The sequence below is a fragment of the Neofelis nebulosa genome, chromosome 8 (genome assembly GCF_028018385.1).
Source record: "Neofelis nebulosa isolate mNeoNeb1 chromosome 8, mNeoNeb1.pri, whole genome shotgun sequence".
Lineage (NCBI taxonomy): Eukaryota > Metazoa > Chordata > Mammalia > Carnivora > Felidae > Neofelis > Neofelis nebulosa.
The window spans coordinates 62,688,931-62,702,722 of NC_080789.1; the positions used below are offsets into that span (position 1 = coordinate 62,688,931).

Here is a 13,792-nt window from a genome sequence, read left to right on the forward strand (position 1 = left end):
TGGGGTCACTAATCAGCAGTATCGTATGAGGTAAACACTGGGTTTGGCGAAGTAATCTTCACAAGTGGGACTCTAATATTTTATCACAGAAGTAGGGAATCATAGGATTGTAAGTGACTTAGAGAATAATGCACTCCCCTTGCTGAGAAAATTAAACAAATAAACGTTTCTAAGAGTTCACAGCTAGGAGAGCCAAGATTATCATCTTAAGTTTTCTGGGTTTTATGTTAGTGATCCCTTCAATACAACATATTACAACACACCTACTCAAAAATACCGCAAGTGTGCATTGTCATGCTTACGACAACCCTGCCATTGTTCTTTGTATTTGTGGCTGCTCTGAGTTTTGGAGATGGTCATACTTTTGTTTAATAAGCTTTCTTTTGCGGGGAGCGGTTTTAGATTTACAGAATGATTGAGAAGGCAATCAGAGTTTTCATATCCCCCACCCCCAGCCCCCTATTATTAACACCTTATATTATTATGGTATGTTTGTTACCTTAATATAATGATCCAGTACAGATTCATGATTACTAACTAAACCATACTTTATCCAGATTTATTTAGTTCTCACCTGGTGTTCTTTTCCTATTCTGGAATCTTACCCAGGATATCACATTTTATTTAGTCGTCATGTCTCCTTAGGCTCCTCTTCGTTGTGACAGTTTTTTAGGCTTTCTTTCTTTTGTTTGTTTGTTTGTTTGTTTTTGGTTCTAGTTTTCATTTAAGATTTTTTAAAGTTTATTTATTTATTTTGAGAGAGAGGGAGAGAGAGAGAATGAGACGTGTAGAGAGAGGGGGAGATAATCCAAAGCAGGCTCTGTACTTTCAGCACAGAGCCTGACAGGGGGCTTGATTCCATGAATCTCGAGATCACAACCTGAACCAAAACCAAGTCAGTCAAGCCTGCTTAAGATTCTCTGTCTCCTTCTGCTCCTCTCCCTTGTTTGTTCTCTCTAAAAAAAAAAAAAAAAAAAAAAAAAAAAAAAAAAATTTAAAGAGTATGTGACTCTTCATCTCAGGATCGTAAGTTTGAGCCCCACATTGGGTGTAGAGATTACTAAAAAGAGAGAGAGATGGAGAGAGAAACGGGGTGCTCTTGAGAGCCAGGGAAGAGGGTAGGGCAGCCCAGCTGGTGAGGGGGAAGCAGGATCTTGGATTTTGATGTGTTTGGTTTCAGGTGGTGGCTGCCTGTTCACACGATGATGTCTTGCAGAGAATTAGAGTTCTGAAGGAAAGTGAAGTCTCAGGGCTTGAAAGTGGACAGGCTCTGCACAGGCTAAATCCTGGAACTCTAGAACACCCAAGCTAGAAAGGGACGAGAGATCATCTCAATGTTCAGTCACAACTGTTCCCATTTATAGAGTGTCCACTGAGGTCAGGTGCTGCACAGGACCTGTCACCTCTTCTTTTTTACCCTGAATCAACTCTGCAATCAGGGTGGGCATTTTTATCCATACTTTACACATGATAAAACAGATTCTAGGGTTAAGTAACTTGCTCAAAGACATAGGGCTCAGTCACTGAGCAGGAATCAATCCTGTTGTAGTGAAGTCAGAGCCGTCCCAATCGTCTACTGGAGTTAGACCAGAAGGCCTCCAACCCCCTGATTTGGCAAGTGAGAAACTTGAGGCCTAGAAAGAGAAAATAACTTGCCCAAGTGCACTCAGGTAGTTAGAAACTAAACTAGGGGGGGTTCCTGGCTGGCTTAGTTGAAGGAGCATGCAACTCTTGATCTTGAGGTCATGAGTTCCCCACACTGAGTATAGAGCTTACTTAAATAAAGTTTAAAAAAAAAAAAAAAAGAAGATCAGGTCATGATCTCATGCTTCATACGTTTGAGCCCCGCATCAGGCTCTGTGCTGGCAGCTCAGAGCCTGGAGCCTGCTTCGGATTCTGTGTCTCCCTCTCTCTCTGTCCCTCCGCTGCTCGCACTCTCTCTCTCTCTCTCTCTCAGGAAATGAATAAACATTAAAAAAAAATTTAAAAAATGAACTAGTGCTATAAACCAGGCACCCATTGTAACATGTCCCTAAAGGGCACCCTGTGTGAATGGGGTCTGGGGTGGGAAAGAAAAGCCACTAGAAATCACACACACACACACACACACGCACGCACGCACGCACGCACAAGAAATGAAGGAAGAACATCTCAGCAGAGCTCACAAGGCCTTGCCTACAATCTCCACATAACTTCCCCTCTCTCTCTCCACAACACACCCTGCGCTTTTGCTCCCCAGGTTCCTTGTGGTTTCTTACTGCACCACATGACACGACACCTACTGCCCTTACCACTCCTGGAAAACCACTCATTCAAAACCCAAGCTTCCCGTGCCCTGTGAGGTCTTCCCACTCAAGCCTCAGGAGAGGACACCCCCAGGACCCTGTGCAGTCCCCACAAAGTGAGCTGTGCCTCTCTGAGCACCTTCAGAGCAGCAATTTGATTTCATCACATCCACCCCTTTTCCCCCAGTGCTCTGCCATGCGATCGCACCAAATAAAGGCTTGGGGAAGAGAAAGAAAAGACAACAGACAGGAGGAGCCCCAGGATCACATGAAGGAAGGCCCCAGGACATGGAGATAATGCTGACTTCGTCTCCTTCCTGTGCACACCCACCCCTAGTCACTCATTGGGACTGCAGTGTACTAGATGGCCACAGAAGGATCCAAGCATTCAGCAAGTAGGAAAGGCAGTGGTGAGGCAGAGCAGACAGGTATCTGATCACCGTATTTATGTTTGCATGTACATAGGTTATACATAAACTGCATATTTACAGGTGAGAGATGGTACAGGAGGACTCCTGGCACCAGGGCCTTGCTGAATGCTGAAGCAGCAGACATTCAGTGGAGGCCTACAAGGGAGAATGGCAGTGGGGAGGAGGTGAGAGGCAGTCTTCTGGGCAGAGAGGTGGGCAGTCGTGGGTGCAGCTCTCTGGGAAGGGGCGGGCCTCCTGAGGACGGGCCAGGGCAGCCAGGCGCTGCTGTACACACTCAGCTGTCAGCCGTGCTTCTGGGTCTGCGTCCCAACAGTCCTCTAGCAGCTCTCTCAGGCCACCAGGGTCCTGGCAAGAAGGACCGGGAGGCAAGTTTAATCCCGGGATCCTGAGTGGCCCCCTGACCAGCCCCAGAGTTGAAAGGTGCCCACCACTACCCTGTTCTCAACACTCCTCTTCTGACCCTCCCTGGAGCCTCCCTCTCCCGGCCCCAAATGAGACCCAGCCCTCAGCATCTTGCTTCCTATGAGACAGGTTCTTTGGGTGCCTTCCAGAGGGACCACCTTTTCCTCTGAGAAGCTAATTCAGGTTAATGACTTAACACACTGATGGGAAATTACTCTCCTTCCTTTCAGGCAACCAGGGTCTTAGGCAAACACTGCTTAACCCAACAGATACTTGTGCAGTGGAAATTTCAGGCCAGGTAGCAGGGAAAGGGGCTTCCTGTTAGGAAACTATTTATACAGACCCTGCAATTTCACCATTTGGCCACTATTTTAACCCTTTATACCCAGGGCTGGCTTTTATTGGGTCATGGTAGAAACCCAGATGTGTAGGACAGGGCGAGGAATTTTTGGATGGAGTGTTGGGCTCCTGGGTACCAGGAGTGGAGCCATTTTGGGAGCAGAGCTCAGGGCAGAAGCAAGGCCAAGGTAGGCTTCCTGGAGGAGGGGACTGGGACACAGGGCTTACAGATGGTGGAGACAAGAGAGACAGACCAAGCAAGTCTGAGCAAGAGGAAGGTGCCTGTCTCAGGAATGGCTGTGTGAGACTTATGGTAGAAGAGGATGAGCTGAGGTACAGGGCAAGTTTGCTCAGCTCCAGCTGAACATGAGCCAGGAGTGGTGGCAGATGAGAGGAGACAGGAGCAGATGGGCTGGTCCTGGTAGTCAAGTCCTTGAAGCCCAGGCCCACACCCTCCAGGTCCCCAGCCCACCAGCAGGTGGCCTCTTACTGTGGTGAAGCAGTGCCAGGTGGATGGGATGTAGGGGCGCCTTCTCTCCTCCACGGCCAAGGTCCACAGCTCACAGGTGGTAGGGGTGCTGCCCAGTTCTGCCTCATAGGCCAGTTGGAAGGGTGGTGGTCTGCTGTCTGGGGAAAGGCACAGGGGGCTAGGTGTCAGCTAGCCCTAGGGTGTCTCCTTGTGGAAAGGCCGAGAGGGAGAAGGGCAGAACTTCCTGCGTCAGGAGGCAAGTGGATCTAGAATGGGCAAGTGAGACATGGAGAGGAGGGGAGAGGGGGCACTGTCACACTCATCCTTACCAGGCCACAAATCTGGGCAGCGGCTCAAGATCTCCCATAGGAGCAGAGCCAGAGAGTAAACATCGGCTTGCCGGAGGGCCGTGCCCCAGTCTTGTAGGTCCAGAGTCTTGTCCAAGAGCTCTGGTGCCATGTACCTCTGGGTGCCAGCCTAGAGGGAAAGGCATGGAGGGCCAAGAATCATCTCACTGGCAAGCCTCGCTGCAACACTGGTACGCGTGACATCCCCCCAACTAGACTCAGCAATGTCCCAAACTCTACAGGTACTGCCGCACTGCTGCCACAGCAAAGGCCACATCTTCATCAGGAACACTGCCATCATCTCTGGGCCTCACCCTTATCCAGAGTACTCACCTCCATGATGGCAGCTGGGCCTCGGGGTTGAGTTGGGGCCCAGGTGGGAGGCTGGGTGAGGCCAGGGAGCACCAAGGCAAGGCCCAGGTCTCCAATGGCACACGACCCATCCTCCCGAATGAGCACATTCTGGCTGCTCAGATCTCGGTGGGCGATACCTGGTTTGTATTGGCCTGTGGTAGAAGCCAAGGTTGAAGGGGTATGGATCTTCTTCCTTTCTCTTGACCCTAGTTCTTCCCATCTCTAGCTAAGGGAGAATCAGAAACAGCAGTGTGGCTCCTGATTCCCATGGCTTCCTACTCCCAGCTCACCCACCATCCTGCCAGCGCTCCTCATGGAGAAATGCCAGGCCCCGCGCCAGGGACAGCGCCATCCGCATGGAACTTCCCCAGTCACTGGTGTGCTGGGTCAAGTAGTGGCACAGGGATCCCTAGGGAGAAGCAGAGAGAAGAGGAAGACACATGATAAGCTGGAGGTGGCTGATCTACCCCAGGGAGCAGAGATCAATTGACAGACATCCCCCTGCCTCCCCCAGCAGACTGACACACTGATCCATCCAGGCTGAGACAAGAGGCAGTGGAGGAGTGAGAATGTGCATCAGTCAGATTGACTGGAAAAACAGTAACCCTACTTCAAATGTCTGAGCTCTTACGATGTGCCAGCCCTCCCGTAATCCTCACAACAACCCTAGGAGGTGTGTGCTCCTGTGATTCACGTTTCACCAATGAGGAGCTTGAAAGAGAGCTAGGTAAACTTGCTGGAAGTCACCTGGTGAGAGACAACCAGAGCTTGAACCCAAGCAGTCTGACTCTAGCGTCGCTCACTAGTAACCACCTTCTACTGCCTGGGGACTTGAGACAAAAACAGAAACAGAAGAGGCAAGGCAAACTAGGTACTGGTACCTTTTGTGAACCTCCTGGCCTGAAGTGTCAGGCCTGTATAGGATAGCCAGCCGATGGGGACAGCTGTTGGGCAGAAGAGCAGCAGGTGGGGGGCAGGTGGAAATTGGGAGGCAAAGGAGTCACAGCATCCCTCATTCAACAAACATTACCAAGTGCCATCAGTGTGCCAGGGAAGTCAAACAAACAAACAAAACCAAGAAAGCAGAGATTTTTGAGCTGGGCATTAAGGCACAAAGAGGGGACTTCCCAGAATTCAAGATGTCAGAGATCGAGGACTGCAGGTGCTAATAAAGTCCCAAGTCCTTAGCAGGCCCACAGGGCCAGGCCGGGTCTGATCCTTGCCTGCCTCTTCCTCTTCCTCTTTCCCGTCCGTGACCCTCCCCTCGAGTCACATCTCTTCTTCTCTCACAGTACCCCCTCTCTCAGCACTTAACGCTCAGTTACACAAAACTCAGTTTTGTGTTTACCTGACCCACTCTGTCTCCCCCACTACTCTATAAAATCTACAAAGGCAGGGGCACCTGGGTGGCTCAGTCAGTTAAGCCCCTGACTCTTGATTTCAGCTCAGGCCATGGTCTCATGGTTCATGAGTTCGAGCCCCACATTGGTTCCGGGCTGATGGTACCAGAGGATGATTGGGATTCTCACTCTCTCCCTCTCTCTCTGTTCCTCCCCTGCTCATGCTCTCTCTTTCTCTCAATATAAATAAATACACATTTAAACAGCTTAAAACATAATAAAATAAAATAAAGTCTACAAAGGCAGGGACTAAGATGTCTTTCTTAGCACAGGAGGTGTGACATATAGTTCATACATATTTGTTGAATGAATATATAAATGAGTTTGGAGGGCCGTGCCTTGAGATATTTCTTTAACAATGGTTTTCTTTTTTTATTTTTTTTTAATTTTTTTTTTAATGTTTATTTATTTTTGAGACAGAGAGAGACAGAGCATGAACAGGGGAGGAGCAGAGAGAGAGGGAGACACAGAATCTGAAACAGGCTCCAGGCTCTGAGCTGTCGGCACAGAGCCCGACGTGGGGCTCGAACTCACGGACCATGAGATCGTGACCTGAGCCGAAGTCAGACGCTTAACCGACCGAGCCACCCAGGCGCCCCAACAATGGTTTTCTTTAAGGATGGGAATATGATCGTTTTGAAATCTCCTCTTCTTTGTATTTTATGAGCTAAAAACAGTAGCAAGTATTGCTTGTGTAATAAAAAAACAAGAAAAAAACAAAAAACCATTTTTAATGTGGAGAAGAAGAAGTCTGAAGAAGAATAAGCACAAGCAGGGCCCCGCTGCCATCCAGCCATGCACCCACATACACACACATGCAAACACATAGAGATGTCCCTCGGTCCTCACCTTTGGGTGCAGCTCCAGTACCAGCAGGGGCCCACAGGGCAAGGGCCCAGGGCCCCCTCTGCTGGCGGTGATAAAGCGGACAATGTGGTCGTGCTGTAGGCTTGGCAGTTCGTATAGTGCTCTCTCAGCTTGGAACTGGGCCACGGCCCTCAGGGAGAAGGCCTTGATGGCTACCAGCTTGCCTTGCAGCTGCCCAGCCCACACCACTGTGTGACCTCCTTCCCAGATTACCTGGTGGGGACACGGTGCCGGGGGTGGGCCTCAGCTAGCATCAGGGCCAGGCTTCCTCCCCAGACCACCTTCTGGGGGCGACTGGAGGACCCTCACCCACCCCTCCCCGGGCACCTGGGAGAAACACAGCTCGGGCAGCTCGGGCAGCTCAGCACTCCAGTCCCTGCCTGAGCCTGGCTCTGGCTCTGGCTCTGGCTCTGGGCCACCTTGGACTCTGCAGGCCTTTCGCTGTAGCAGGGCTGGGGCAGAAAAAAGCCCTTGTGTCAGGGTGCACAGTCATGGAGACTGGGAAGGGGGTTTTGTGGGAGGTAATGGGCTCAGGGTGTAGAGATCTCAGAACCATGGGGTCAGGGAAACGTGGAGAGGGGCCAGAGCTTTGGGGCAGTGACTTGGGGTCACAAGGGAGGAATGGGGTAGATTAGTACCCAAGATGATGCTGCCCAGCAGCAGCAGGAGGAGGAATAGCCCCAGCAGCACCAGCACCATCCAGATGGACTCGCCTGGACATTAAGGCAAGAATGCAGCCTAGATGAGCCCTGTCCCAAATCTGCTCCGTTCCTCTCACCCTCCTCAGAGAACTTGCTTCTGGATCCACCCCCACCTTGGTCACAAGCCCCTTATCTCCCAGTCACCAGGGCAACCAACTTCTCAAGGCCAGGAGGAGGAAAACTTAGGATGGGGGTAGGGTGAGAACTGGCCCTGGTTCTACCTCTCATCCTAACCTGGGCCCCAGCCCCCACCAGGCCGCAGCACCCTGAGGGGCTACCTGGGACAGCTTGGGGACCCTGGGAGCCAGGAGTCCCAGGGCTCCCTGGAGGAGGCAGATGGCTATAATTGGCATTGCAGAAGTCAGTGCCACAGGAGCAGGTGAAGAGAGTGGACCTGGGGCCAGGGTGGGCTCGGGGGCTCAGCTCACAGTGGGGGGCCTCACAGTCTGGCTCATCACTGTCTCGGCATCCTGATGGGGTGGAATTACAAGAGGGGAGAAAGGGAGAAAGGGAGAAGAGAGAGAGAGAGAGAGAGAGAGAGAGAGAGAGAGAGGGCGAGCGAGCATAATGGAGTCTAGGAACAGAGAGGGTAACCCCGTCCTCTATCAAAGACATCCCCTCCATCTCATATGGGCTTTTCTTTCCCTCCACACATTCCATTTCTCCTTCTCTCCCACTGCTATAACCCCCACCCCAGGATGTACCTGTCTCCCACCATAGCTATCACCTGCTATATACTTTGCCATTCACCTTGCATCTCCACCTGTGCCTGGTGTTGGGTCAGGTTCCAGATCCCAAAACAGCAGCGGCTGTAGAGGCAGCGGATAACCCTGGGGGGCCCTGGTCCTGCATCTAGCAGCTTCCCCAGTGTCTTTGTGCTTCCCCGCACTCCAGGGGCCTCAAAGAACACACAGGTCCGCCTGCTTGGGGGTGCTGTGGCCCAGGGTGGGGAGAGGGGAGGGTTCAAGATGGGAGTGAACGCAGGGGCAAAAGCAGCAGCCAAAAGGAGGGACAGAACATGTTTCATATCCCAGGGCCAGCATGGTAAAGCCACAGGAGGAAACAGGGTCAGCAGAGGCCTGGAACCTGACCCCACCATGGGGACACGTACCTTTTGCCCTCACTCACCCACCCCACTGATTCTTCCAAAGGGATGGCTGCTGCTTCAAGTCCCGCTTTCCCTCAATGGGCGATTGGAAAGGCCCTGCCCCACCCTGTAGACACTTACCTTGCACAGCTATGGGGAGGAGTACCCAAAGGCCCAGAGTTCCCAGCATCATGCTGGAGGAGGCAAGCAGCATGGAGAGGGGAGCATGAACCAGCACAGCTGCCCCCGGCAAGAGCTTCGTTCAGATACAGGACGCTGTGGGTCTTCTGATCCCTCAGTCCCCAACTCCGCCCCCCTCCCTCTTTCCAGTTGCTGCGGGGGAGATGGCTGCTGTGGGGGAGAGGATGGGTGTAGGGAAAAGCAGGGAGAGGGAGGAGCAGAGAAGCAATCACATATCCTCTTCTCTGCAGCCGCCTCCTCTTTTCTCTGCAAAGTGGGAGGAGGGGGTCTTGGAGGCCCAGCTGAGAACCCTGTGATGCCTGACTTCAGACCTCTGCCCTTTGCTGACCCTGGAAGAAAGTGCTGGATCCTGCCAGTCCTTCTTAGGCTGGAAACCAGAGTGAGGTCAACTGAACCATTTGGCTGTGCCCAAGATCTCTCTAACCCTTATTTTCAGGGCTCGGATCTGTAGCTCTTTGGGCAGAGGCAGGCTTCACAGACCATACTAAAGTTGACCTCAGTTTCCAAACTCAAGAATCAGAAAGCAGTTATATAAAACTTCTCAGAGTTTAAAAAAGTCACATTGAAAAATGGGAATAATGGTAAATTTTATGTTACCAAAAATTTTAAAATCATATGGAGTCATACACTGAACAAAATCACTATTATTGAGAAGGTAACAAACTTTTATTGAGCACCTATGTGCTATGGCACAGCTAGGGCTATGCATTTTACAATCATCTCATTTTCCCATTGAGCTATTTATTATTATTTTCACTTTACAGGTAAGAAAGCTAAGCTTAGGTAACTTGACCAAGGTCACTCTGCTAGGAAACAGAGCTAGGATCTGAACCTAGGTAAGTCTGATTCCAAAGCCCAGGCTCTGTTCTTTACATTATGTCATGAGGCCTGAAAACAAAAAATTCAGCAGTAAAAAATATTTCCATTTGATACAGTGTTTGAATATTTGAATTTGGATGGCTGAGAAAATGTACACCATTCATTCATTACCTGCCAGCAGGCACTAACTAGACAAGGAGGGTCCAGTTCAAACTATCGCCACCAGAGGTCAGCAGACATAGGAGAAACTCAGGATGCTTCCTGGGGGCAAAAAGGGCCAGCCTCCTATGAGGACTAGTATCACCTGTATCTACTAAACTGCAGAGACTGTAAAACGTGAAGGGAGAGCACAGGGTATACAGTGGGAACGTCAGCATGGAGATGGAAGAAGTCTATGGTTTGTGGTGCAATAGGAGACAGGAGTCCAGCTCCACCAGACTCTTCCCCAGAGTAAGACATTACAGTAATAGGTAATCATTTCCACATCTGTGAGCAGTTGGCTCCCATGAGAATTAGAGTCAGAGGGGACCAGTTCCCTGTTTTCCTAGCCTCTGTCCCCCTGGTGGCTGCCTAGAAACCCTTTCTGGCAATGGTCTGGCTTAGACCAGGAATGAGGCTGTAACTCTTTTTTTTTTTTTAATATATTTATTAATGTTTTATTTTTGAGAGTGACAGAGAGAGAGAGAGAGAGAGAGAGAGAGAGAGAGAGAGAGAGAATGAGAACAAGCAGGGGAGTAGCAGAGAGAGAGAGGGAGGCAGAGGATCCAAAGCGGGCCCTGCACTGACAGCAGAGAGCCCGATGTGGGGCTCAAACTCACAAACCGTGAGATCATGACCTGAGCTGAAGTTGGACGCCTTACCCGACTGAGCCACCCAGGTGCCCCAACTCTTTGATTCTGGAGCCTTTCTCCTGGGGACCCTGCATGAAGGAAGGAAAGAGTAAAAGTTCCAGTAGTTGTGAAAGAGCAACTGGAGGAATGACAAGGGCCAGAGGCAGATAGACAGCTGCCCATCCCTCCCTCCGACCTTCTGGGAGTCTGCAGGGCCCTGCCAGTGAGATGGAATGTTGTACTTAGTTACAGCGATCTTCCTTCACCAGCTCCCAGATCAGATAAGTCTGGGGGTGGGAGTGGGGAGGTGGGCAGGCAGGAGTTGAAGATCAAATAACTTCTTGTGTCTGGAGTGTCTCAGGAGACTACCTCCTCCAGAGGGGAACAAGGCAAGGATCAGGCAGGAAGGCAGTCTCCTCACCCAAAGCCTTGGATAACCTATTCCTTTTCAAAGACAGAAACATTCCAGCCAGGTTTATGAGGTGAGGTGGTGATAGAAGGGGTAAGAATCTGAGAGCTGAGGGATTAGGAAGGTCCTGAGAAAGAACCTCAGTATAGAAATAAAGTCTCCCTGGATTCCACATACACAAAGATCTTCATCAGGATCCCGATTCAAGTCTGCAGTGGCCCAGTAAGTTACCTGTGACCCCCATTTCTACAGGACTAAAGTGAGTTGTTTATTCATTTAACTCAGAAATATCTATTCTGTTGTGTTTTTAATTGAAGTAATCCCTACATCCAAGGTGGGGCTCAAACTCACGACCCTGACATCAAGAGTCTCGTGCTCTTCCAACTGAACCAGCCAGGCGCCCTTAGGTCTCAGTCTTAAAAAGGAATTTCACTAGGTGCTGGGTCTACAAAGAGATGTGTGATTCCTGCCCTCCAGGATCTCAGAGTCTAGAAAGGCAAGAAGGTACATCAACAAGCAACCAGAAAATTACGTGTCAGACTAGGGGTATGGGCAAGGAGTTATATAAGGAGAAAGATCAAATAAGCTAATTCTGTCCAGGGCAGACAAGGGAAGAAAAGTACCTAGAGGGTGTGTGTTGGGGGCAGGGAGAGTAAGCAGGAGAAAGGGGTATGAGATATGAAGAAGAAAAGCACCCTAGATTGGAAAGGTTTTCAAGTTTCTATCAAGGAGACTAGACTTCTCCTAAAAGCAAAAAATTTTAGGGAGGGATTTGGTGGCAGTGCGGAAGATGGATGATTGGCTCGGGGAGACTAGAAGCAGGGAGATCAGTTATGAGACCTGAGCACTAGCCAAGATGAGTACTAGAACAGTGGAAATAAAAAGAGAAAAAGTTGAGATACACTGTATTGATAATATTGACAGGATTGGTAATCAAATGAATGTTGGTATTTGAAAGAGAATTGAAAGATGATTCTGAGGTTTCAAGTATAAATGATCAAGGGGTAGTAACACTGTTAAGTGGGATAGGGAATATAAAGGATTATTTCCCCGTCTTACATGTTCATTTTGAGTTATCTGTGGGACATCCAGATGAAAACGTCCTGTAAGCAGTCTGCCAGGTTGAGAGAAAAGGTTGGGCTTAAAATTTGGGATAGCTGAAGAGTGGATACAACTTGTTTAATGGGGTGAAAGGCAGAGTAAGGGAAAGGACACATGACAGGGACCCCAACACTTAAGGGACAGAAGTAGCTATGAAGGAGACAGAGAGTCAGAAAGGCTGAAGGAGAACGAGGAGTTATTAGCCTCACACTCCAAGGGACCAGAGCTCTGAGATGCACATGGTTGCTTCTTAGTAAGGTCTAAGAGGCAAAGGACTGAAAGACCACTGGAGCTGGCAACCAGATCGCTGATAGGTGCTGAACAAAGTGGCCTGAGGGGTGAATAAAAGCGAAGAACTAAGTGTAAACTACTTGCACTAACTGTGGCAATCCAAAGAGACTAGATCTGAAGTTTACAAGTGGAAGCAGAAGGACAGAGGGACAGATAACATGCTTACAGGGTGACAAAAGGGAACCCAGGAGAGACTGAAGATGCAAGGGGAAAATATCATCAAAACAAGTGAGGTTGAGTGCACAAATGGCAGTGCTGGCCTTGCAAAGGCAAACTCACTCCCAAGAAAAGATAAGGAGGTAAACTAGTATCAGTGACTATATAAATGTAGGGAAAGGGAAGTAAAGAAATTCATCATCTCCGTGTAATAGGAAGTAAATCATCTGCTAAAAAAATGGGGTCAGGATTGGGAAACCTGCAATTAATGGTGTCTCTCTTTCACCCGACTATGAAGTACTTGATGGCAGGACCTGTCATTTTTTATCCTCAAACTAGGATAGTACCCAGGACACAGTAAGGGCCCAATACATGTTTACTGAATGCATAGATGACACAAATATTAAAGGCCCATTTAGAGCTACAAAACCAAAACAAGAGCCCAAAACCAAAAAATCCTCCCCCGCACCATTAAAGTCAAATGTTAAAATGTTGTATTGCTAGTGGCTACATAAGGAAATCCAATGGCTGAGTTTAGCCATGGCTGAGTGACTGACAAAGCAAAGGTAGTCAAATGAACACAATTGACTGAGAATGCTGGTAGCCACAGTATAAACAAGTGACCAAGGATTCTTGGATAGGTAGGAAGGGAAGTGAAGCCATAGGCTGTTGGGAAGTGGAAAGACTGTCAGAATAACTTCCATTTCAGTTTCAGATGGGGCCATAATCTAGATTCGATCATGTTAGACACAGACTGGTATTAATTGATGTAAAATATGTTGGGACTACATCTTAGTTTCTGAATACCATTCTCCAATAAAGAACTAAGGGTCCTTGGAGAAATGGCTGATCCTAAGGCTAGGACAGGGAAAATACAAGATAAACATGAAGCATCTTGTACTTCAGAAAGTTCTTTAAAAAGTGCTCAAAAAAGTAAAAGGATGTAGATGTATCAAAGAGACACAGGAGCCAACCTGAAAGAGCTCCCAATGGTCAAAGCTGGGACAATTTGAGCAATGAAAATAATATAGTACCGAATTATAGACCAGGTCTAAAATAAATATACATTGAGTACATACCAATATAAATTAATAGTGAGGGGAGAAAAGACCGTTTTCTCACAGAATCCCAAATACTCTACATAGATACTATTTCCACTAGGAAGGGAAACTTAATTCCTACCAACTCCATTAAGGGTCGGCTAGATTTACTGACTTGCTTCCAAAGAATAGGGAAAGAAAAACAGTGGAGAAATCTGACAAACATTACCTTAACCAAGTGATGAAGACTATCATCAGTAGGG

The 13,792-nt window shown here is 48.9% G+C and overlaps 1 protein-coding gene across 1 annotated transcript; it reads right to left on the minus strand.

Annotated features, from left to right (window-relative positions):
- Positions 1-2,716: 2,716 nt before the first annotated feature.
- On the minus strand, positions 2,717-8,828 carry AMHR2 (anti-Mullerian hormone receptor type 2). Its single transcript, XM_058742579.1, is given in 11 exon segments — positions 2,717-2,875; positions 2,877-3,061; positions 3,948-4,084; positions 4,256-4,403; positions 4,607-4,779; positions 4,922-5,036; positions 6,877-7,107; positions 7,222-7,346; positions 7,533-7,607; positions 7,874-8,065; positions 8,346-8,828. Coding segments are annotated over 11 exon segments (1,854 nt in total). The 5' UTR covers positions 8,695-8,828; the 3' UTR covers positions 2,717-2,751.
- Between the last annotated feature and the right edge of the window lie 4,964 nt (positions 8,829-13,792).